Source organism: Phycodurus eques, chromosome 12 (assembly GCF_024500275.1).
Source record: "Phycodurus eques isolate BA_2022a chromosome 12, UOR_Pequ_1.1, whole genome shotgun sequence".
Taxonomy (NCBI): domain Eukaryota; kingdom Metazoa; phylum Chordata; class Actinopteri; order Syngnathiformes; family Syngnathidae; genus Phycodurus; species Phycodurus eques.
The window spans coordinates 23,152,501-23,161,996 of NC_084536.1; the positions used below are offsets into that span (position 1 = coordinate 23,152,501).

The window sequence follows — 9,496 nt, forward strand, 5'->3', positions numbered from 1 at the left end:
GTGTTATTAGACAAAAGCATATCATAGAAAAAACAACTGCAACGGTTTTAAATTGTGAAAAAAATGTCATGATACATCACCTTTAAATACTTCCTCCTCTCAATATGAGCACAGGACAGACAAAGATAAAACTGAGAATGCAATATTATTATTATTATATGATGATATTATTTAAGAAAAAAAAATCCATTATTCTGACTGTGACAATGGAATTTAGTTTGGTTCTGTATCAGTACTAACCTGATGTCATCCACTTCCACCTTTCTGTCTGGGTTGTCTCTGGTCAACCTGTAGCGAATTTCATTGCAATATTCATCCAGCTTGATTGTCAAACTGGCCATAGTTTTCCTGTAAAACAAAAAACAAGCATATTGACTGCTGTTGATGTCATAGATGGCGGCATTTCAATGAATCGTAGGGGCTATTTACCTGTACTTGTCATTCTCACTAAAGCTTTGTTTGTTGTGCATGGGCTCAAGGAAGTTGCACTCTATGACCCCAATGACGCCGACACCTTTGCTGTTGGGCTGTTAAATGTCAACAGACAACGTATGTAGAGTTTAAGAGCTACATTATTTGCTTAAGTGGATTCTTTTCCAACAATCCCCCCAACAAACAATGCACAGCACAATACAATCACATGCGCAAAGTATGAATAAGTAGCGTTTTATTGATATTACAGTTGTTTTTGTTTTTACACGTGTGTGGGGAATTTGAAACTGAATGGAATATTAATGAGGGAGTTTCCCCCTAACGACTCTTGCTGACGGACAGTGGCCTCTCTGCCAGGCATCCTAACGACTATCTTTTTGTGCATTCCAAAAGAATGACACCATACGTGGTTTGGGACGTGCCCCAAACTTGGAGCATAAATAAATAGTTTCGTTTGTCATCACCAACTCAGGCTAGTCTGCTTAGATGAGAGGCGAAACGTCTGCTAAGACAACTAGAACAGTCCAGTTGTAATCGATTCAATGTCCGTAGAATGAAATGACCTTGGATGAATGAGAATATTCACAGTTATGTTAAAACTTGTCATGTACAGTTCATACAGCTTTTATGATGGACAGCAGATTGACTCATCATCCATGACAGACTGTCAATGGAATCATAAGATAAACACTTATTAAAATGCCCAATGCAGACTATATACAGTGATGATACCGAGGTTAACTCTTTTTTTACACTTGTTTGACATTTTAGAATGACAAAATTTTCCATACCGCTTATCCTCCCCAGGGTCCCGGGTCATTTACAACATTCGATTACAATTTCTTCCATGAAACTGTGACGCGTTTATTCCCAACAGTCAATTCTCTTTACTTCTAAGAATTACCGGTAGGTTTGGCTTCATTTGGGCTTCAGAATCAGAAATAATTTTGGTAATCCAATTGACCTAAAACAGGAATTTTTTAATCCGATTTCATGTCAGATAGTGTGGGGGGGGGGGGGGGGGGGGGAGTCTGTCTTTTTAAATAGCATATGCAAACTTCCGGTTTCAACTGTACATACTTTGCTAACATTGATTGAATTGTCTGTTTTCCCATTAATCTCAGTTGGTTACTGTACAAAATTTGCTTATGTTGCAAAACCCACCTTGAGTTGGCAGCCTATACGCTCATAGGCCTTTATGAGACGATTCTTGTGATACATCATGATGCCATAGTGGTCTCTGCTTTTGGTGTTGTAGCCAAAAATAATGGGAATTCTTTTGGTCTGTCATACAACTTAAGGAAATTGAAACCAACACAATTGACATTCTTACATATGCTATTAAAAAAAAAAGAGACATCATAATTATAATAACAGGATACAAGAGAGATGGGCTTGTAGTGGTCTGTTTTGCTGTTGGCCAGACTCTTGGCTATTAGCTGAGTTTTCACTTTCTGACCTCGTATAATGACATGCATGCGAGGCTTCAGGTACAAGATACTGCAGTACGCCTGTATGCATGGGAAAAGAAAAAAATATATATACATAGACATACTGTATATAATTTGTGTCATGTTTTAAACGTGCTGCATTTTATTCGTGGTTGATTTCATGTTATACTTGTAAGGGCTGTAAGGATTCTGTATCAAAACTAAAAATGCAGTTTTCAAATACACGGTCCTGTATCATCTTTAAAATGGCAGAACGGCGGCACAAGCCTTTCAACTCCCAGACTGTGTGCCTCCATTTCACATACAGCCATATGAGCTCACAGTGCGAGTAAACTTAATAGATTACTATTATAAGTAAGTTTAAGAAAAAAAAAAACAACAACATAAGACTAGATTGAAGATAAATTTCTTCATCAAGTCTCCCTCTACTGCGACTACTTCTTTTGGTGTGCAAACCTGTGGCAACATGGCTCGGCTAATACGCAAGAAACATTGCTAAAGTGAAGGAAGAACAGTGAGACAGTAAGAGAAAAGTTTTTTTTGATTACTTATTACTTACAGACTGGAAGTGTGCTACTTCAGAGACAGTTTGATTTTTGATTTTTTTACAATCATGTATAGTTAAGTGTTCCAAAACAATAGTCCAGTTTTTATTCATTCATTATCTTTTAAGACGCCAGCCCTCCCACCCCCCCAAAAAAAAAATCAAATCACGCATGAAACCGTGGGTCAAAAATTGTGATGCGTAGCAAATTGTGACTTTGGTGTATCGTAACCACTTGAGTCATTGTAAAAATTATAAAAATATGATCAGAATCATCATTATTTGCCAAGTATGTCCAAAAAACACACAAGGAATTTGTCTCCGGTAATTGGAGCCGCTCTAGTACGACAACAGACATTCAATTGACAGAGAACACTTTAGAGACATAAAGACATTGAAAAAAACATTGAAAAAACAGTCACTGAGCAATAAAGGTTGATGCAATGTTTCTTACCCGTAGTGAGTAAACACTCTCAGGTATGTGTGAGGGGATTCTGTCACCAGCCGAGGTCAACTCCTCATAGACATCGGACGGAATTTGAATATCGTAACGGTCTGCCTGAAAATCAAACTCCAAGGCTTCAGTGGATGTCCTGACGGAAAGGGATAAACTGGCATCAGCATTCATTTGTTATCCACACAGCTTTACAGTATACATTAAAAAAAATAAAGACAACACTGTTAAAATTGTTTTTTTTAATGTTAAACATACACCACAATTCATAATTTCACAACTTAAATTTTTGTTTTAAGGGGAAGCAAACCCGCTATATATATATCTATATATATATATATATATATATATTTTTTTTTTTTTTTTTTTTTTTTTTGCAGGTATACGTTATATGTGCCACCACTAATCAAAACATGGTATACTGGTAAATATTGCATTCGTGGAATAAGAAGTACAGAATAATTCATCAATCTCCACCATTGTCAGGGAGCCGCCATTTTAGGTAATATCTACACAAGGCTCAGACAGGTCTAGCGGTTACACTGTATCCCCGGGAGGGACTCGGGACAGGGGGGCTGGGGGGCTGAGGTGCAACGGAAGTATCAATGTGTTCTACAATTCACATTAGTTGTCCATTTTTATTTATGTTAAATTGAGCAATTAATGTACACCCCTTATGTAACCCAGTTACAACCGGCGAAGCAGTGTTTTGTCCACATCCAAATGCTTAATTTTGGTCATCTGGGACAGTCAGCCAATCATCAGTGTCTTTCTTGTGACGTGCGCACATGGGTTACACGTCCAATCGGGTGCGTATATACTATAATAAGAAAGTGGAGCGCTGTAGCAGCATAGCTAAGCGGTTTGCCTATGTATAGCTGACCCAATACTCAATTTTAAGCACAACAGCTCATTGATTTATACCGAGACAAGACCTTGACGATACGGAGGCACTTTTAAGACCGCAATATCGTGAATACTGTGACATCCCTACAAAATATTCAAACTGACTACCGCCCTCAACCCATTGGAAACAAAAAATCATATGAACTGTAAACCTGCGCAGGTTCCAGATTATGATGCGTGTGCCGGTCGTCGCGGTGGAGCAGGTGGACGTGATGGCACTGATCTCAGTGAGTAGGTCCGTCTCAGTTACGAAAGGAGAGTAGTGCAGGATGTCCTGCAGACTGGCTCTGTGCTCCTCTCTTACACATAGTACAATGCACATTAAGGACAAAATGCATATAGCATCATAGGCAACGCTAAGGAGCAACATGACTAATATACAGGTTATGTCAATAAATTAGAATATTGTGGGGGAAACCTAATGGGCTCCAGCACACTCACGACCCTAGTGTGGCTGAAGCGGTACAGAAAATGGATGGATGGATAGTTCAGCTCAAAAAGGTAAACTCAGATTCATGGCACAGTAAAATATTTAATTTTATTTTCTATAATGTTGATAATCACAACTTGCAGCTAACGAAAACCCCAAATTCACCACCTCAAGAAATTTGAATATTACATGACAAACAATCCAAATGACTTAATTTAAAAATTTGGCCTTCTGAATACTATTTTAGATGTTTTTTTTGAATCGGTGTAATATAAGAGTTTCATATAAACTTGTCAGATGGTGGGGGGCGGGGGCGTATGCTTGCGCAACAAAGGATATGGTTGCCGTCTGTGTGCTCAAAGCAGACAATTGGAACAATAATCTGTTGGGCGTTGATCTTTTCCAGGTATGTTTGAGAGAGCATCCCGACGCATGACGCATTCTTGGACCTGGAAAAGACGATGGCGTCTCTCCCAAGACGCATGGATCCGGATTTGAAACCGTTGCCGTACATCCCGATGGGTTCCACTCCCTTTACGGAAACCTTGTCGCTGTAGCCGAAGCTTAAAAATGGAGAGAGATGCGCACGTGAAAGAAATTGCAGTTTTACCCAGTAGACAACCAGTTACGACTTAATTTCTAATTGTTGATCAGTACAATAGCTCTAGCAAGACTTTGCCCTTAATAATGCTCAGATTTGATTGACACTGTCTGGGAGGCATGCATTCATGCTTTTCTTCAGCAGGGACAGGGAAGTTGGTAAGAGTTGATGGCAAGATGGCTGGCGCTAAATACAGGGCCATCCTGGAACCAGCAAGACAATGACCCTGAACATTAAGCCAGAGCTACAATTGAACGGTTTAAATCACAGGATATTGATGTGTTATAGAATGGACCCGTCAAAGTCCAGACTCAAACCCGATTGAGCATCTGTGGCAAGAATTAAAAATTGCTGTTCACAGACACTATCCATCCAATCTGGCTGAGTTTGAGCTTGAGAAGATTAACATGCTGAAACTTTTGCACAATGTATAAATTTGGTAGAGACGTACCCCAAATTACTTCCACATCATCTTTGGAACATCCTCGTTTTTAATAGAGTACACCTCTTGCATTGGATACCATTAGATTAGGCACCTAACGTTACGGCCAGCAGATGTAAATGCCTAGCAAATATCTGGATATTCAATAGGGAAAGTATGTCTCCTTCAAGCCATTGGGGCAAAATAAAGTGCACTGCTCGCCTGCAACCAGCAGAGGTGCTCTTTTAACTAAATAGTATTTTAAAGAAGAAATTGCGCTACAACCACTACTCAATACAACACTGGCACCGAAACAGGAGCTCAGAACATTCAAAGAGAGACTCTCCCACCTCCTTAGAAATAATGAAGAAAATAACAATGAATTGATTGTGATCCCCCCCCCCCTTAAAAATTCAAGGGAAGCAGGTCAAATGTCCATTCCTTGTCTACATGTTAAGTGTGTGTGTACCTGAGCATTTTATGCATGGCCTCATGGTCCAGACCATTACCATTATCCATGAAACTGAGGCAATCGTGTCCTTTGACAACAGTCTTATCAATCCAGAAAGCATTGGCCAGGACATCTGGATCGTAGGCATTGTCTGTCAAAATGAATGAGAGCAGTTGTTTGTTTTCTTGTTAACAGTAGTGCTGCGGGAATAAAAGAGAATGCCTGGATGTGTGTCAAACGGACACAAGTGTGTGGGGATATTGCAACACACGCGTTATGTAACAGTTGTATTGCGGTGCGAAAGATGTGTCGGAAGATGGCAGCGGTGCAAGAATACGCTGAGGTCTGTGGTTCAAGTCAGTGGGGAATGGCCAAATGGTGGAGGGCACCGCAGCATTGAGCAAGACCCATTACATGAAACATTCTGTTTGCATGAGCCTGGTTCACGTTTTGGCTGTTGTTACAGCTCACAACCATGACATGAGAGGAGCAAAATCCAAACCAAACCCATATTTATGTGTTTGATAAGCACTTAAAGCTTGACAGTGTTCCATTATGATTAGGTATGTTAAAACAACACCTTTGGAAAATTCAAAAGTGAGGCGAAATTAAGCAGGGTACTTGCATATGATAAAAGGGCCTAATTCGAGCATTTTTCCTCTCTTCCGCTATAAATCAGCAGAGGCCGATTATTGCCATCATCTATTTTACCTTCTACGACTACGCACGCGTCTTTGCATTTTGTGGCAGATGCCCTTGGAATCATGCTGCCTCTAACAGGTCAGTCTTGGTACTACGACAGTAAAGTACCTTTTGAGACTTGCCCTGTTCACCCCAAACTATAATTAATAATTATGATAATGATAGGTCCCTTGCAGCAGTCACTGCTCGGGCCCCAACCATGAAATAAGTGTCCAGACTCTAATGGTGTCTGAAGTCATGAGGTATTTATGGCATTCATCTCCTTCTTGGGGACACCATTGGTTCATTCTGACTCAGGCCTTGCTGGTGGATATTAGTGAAGCCTGCAGCAGTTGAATGTCGTAAAACATCCAGGTGTCATCAGGCTTGTACCAAATTAGGCGCTTGCTACTCACGTAAACAACTGAGATTATCTGGCATCCCCGCCTACTACTTTCATCTTTGCAGTTGCTTCTTGGCCTTCTAGAATATCACACCAGTCACCTAAATCAGCAGGCTCTTATTTACAATGCTAATATTCCACATTACAATAATATAATAATATCCATTGTATTAAGTAGGCTTTACACAATCAGGATTTTTGGGGCCGATCACCGATCAGCAAGTTTAAAAAAATCGATAACCGATCCGATCATAAGAATGTGCCTATTTACATGACTTGTTCATTTATTGTATATACTTGTGTACTGTATACTGTGTATCTTAAAGTATTCTCTAGTATAAAGTATTCTCATTTCAGACAAAAGTTAAAACATCAATGTCCTCTGGGGGCATTCAAGGATTGGCCACTGACATAAATTTAGGTCAAATCAACATTGCGACATGACAGAAATAATGGGGGCTAACTTACTGTATTTAAATTACTTTAAAAAATACTGTTAATGACATGCTTACTCTAACTTTCTCACTGTCCCGCCTATATGGACGGGTGTTGTCCAGAGTTTGCATCTGTTTGGCTTTTCCTTTGTTTGTTTTTCTTCCATGCTGCGTTGCTTGAACACGGCATGCTCCTATTTGTGTACATTCTTCAGGTGCCCAATCAAATTTGTTGTGATGAAACATTTAGATGACGTTCCCCACGACGTACTTCAGTTGTGCACAGACTGCAAATAATATAGGTGTCGTTTGTCTGAGACAACACAAAATAGTACTACACCGACGATGTGTTTTTTTTCACCGACAAGATTGAAAAAACTTTATTGGCCGTCAGATAGTTACAGTACTACGCCACAAGACGTGACAAAGCTAAAAATAAACTTGCTTTTGGATTCATATGCAACAGCGACGCGGAGTCATTGATCAGATCGGCGAATTATGACATGAAAACCGATCAGCATAAAATGCTAATTATCGGCCGATACCGATCAAGCCAATCAGATCGGTGTAAAGTCTAGTATTAAGTGAATGTTATGATGTTAGAAGTGAATATTGTTCAAGCTCCCACACTTTAAAAAAAATAAACTAACAGCAAGCAGAAAATGTATATGAAAACAGCAAACGAGAGTTTGCTGACAGGTTGGATAATGACAGGGTCGGTATTTGGCTAATGTCAGCATGTTATGAGCACATGGTGGACATTTACTTGGCTTGCTTACTTGTCATTCAGGTAGCAAGCTGACTGTGTACCGGCTAAGAAATATATTTTAAATTCCTGAAAGGTTTTGATATTTCACTATGACAGACTGGACATTGAGTCTAATAACATCCAACAACAGTGAGCCCTCGTTTATCACGGGGGTCACATTTCAGAACACCCCCATGACAAACGAAATGCACAAAGTATCCACCATATATTTATTGTTATTTAGATATATTAGGTCTGTCACTACTGAATATTTTTAGAATGTTTCTCTTGATTATTCCATGGATTAATCCGATACAAAAATATTGTGCATTCAAGTTTATTGCCAAATATTTTTTTTTCCATTTGCTACTTATTAACCGATTATTGTTGTTTATTTCCATTCCAAATCCATAACAGAAGAAACCCACAAAAGCTGTGAACGCACACTATGGAGATGACATAATCACCATTTAGTGAGTTATGTCTGAAAGACACACGCGAACTACCACCAGCTATACCATTGCTACTGTGAGGCGTCAATTTCACCAGAAATTCACCAAACCTCTGCCAAGGCTGCATCATTTTCTATGTGTCCACCTGACTTATTGGATTTGGAAGAATCATAGGAAGCTACTGTTCCAGTCCTATAAGCCGCGGTATTGACACAGAAACAGATCAAGATTATTATTTTTTTAAACCACCTGGAGGGTTTTGAGTCCACAATGTAACGGGTAACGGTTGTACTTCAGGACTTATTTATTTCCTGAAATTCCATTAGTCGAGGTGACTCACCTATGAGCTCAGCAATGGCACTAAAAGGCCAGGTGTGGCTGGTAGAATTGGTATGAAGGTACTTGGGAGAAAGCTGCAGGGAAAGCACAAACAATGACGACAAAGTTTTAGTGGACATACCATGCGGGACTTCTTGTAAACAATGTCACAGACGTGTTTGGGTTTTGTTTTCAATATGGCAAAACCCACAATAAGGGCGGCCCAATGTTATTACTCATGCAGAGTTACAAGAATCTCTTCGGTCACATCTGCATCAAAACAACGCGCTTTGGCATGAAGGTGCAAATACATGTGGAGGCACTAAGGTGGAATGGATAGATGCCAAGAAAAGTATGTTGCAAACTATGATAAGAGGGGAAAAAAGTGGAGGAATTGCACGACTCCTCTATCACGGGATATGAAGCAGTCCTTAGCTTATCGCTAATGCTAATTCAGACGTCGTGTTTGAACGTGCAGCGTTTTACACTCAGCTAACGCAAGTGGAATGTTGAAGAACGGCGATATGTAATGAATATCAGAGTCCAGCTGGGGGGGGAAACGTTAGCTTTTGGACTACTTACAGTACTCAGGGGGACGCCACGGTCCTGCTGTACAGCCATGGCGGTTCATCGAGTGCGGAAGTGACGTCACAGAAGTCTAGAATGCATTCCAAGCAAGAGCTTTTCAAAACACTACAGCATTGTTGTAACTGGTTGTTAATCAACATTAGTATGACTTATGCATGTTAAAAATTATGCGAAATAAATAG

At 39.8% G+C, this 9,496-nt stretch overlaps 1 protein-coding gene across 2 annotated transcripts in view; it reads right to left on the reverse strand.

Moving 5' to 3' along the window:
* Positions 1-9,374, reverse strand: part of morc3a (MORC family CW-type zinc finger 3a) — a 38,753-nt gene extending 29,379 nt beyond the window's left edge. For both annotated transcript variants that reach the window (XM_061691627.1, XM_061691626.1), the window contains exons 1-10: positions 9,309-9,374; positions 8,749-8,821; positions 5,709-5,841; positions 4,557-4,780; positions 3,940-4,096; positions 2,882-3,020; positions 1,815-1,943; positions 1,597-1,716; positions 430-527; positions 241-348 (exon numbers count right to left, since the gene is read on the reverse strand). In XM_061691627.1, the coding sequence (XP_061547611.1) occupies positions 241-348; positions 430-527; positions 1,597-1,716; positions 1,815-1,943; positions 2,882-3,020; positions 3,940-4,096; positions 4,557-4,780; positions 5,709-5,841; positions 8,749-8,821; positions 9,309-9,347 (1,220 nt within the window). In that variant the 5' untranslated portion in view covers positions 9,348-9,374. The remainder of the gene's footprint in view (positions 1-240; positions 349-429; positions 528-1,596; positions 1,717-1,814; positions 1,944-2,881; positions 3,021-3,939; positions 4,097-4,556; positions 4,781-5,708; positions 5,842-8,748; positions 8,822-9,308) is intronic.
* Between the last annotated feature and the right edge of the window lie 122 nt (positions 9,375-9,496).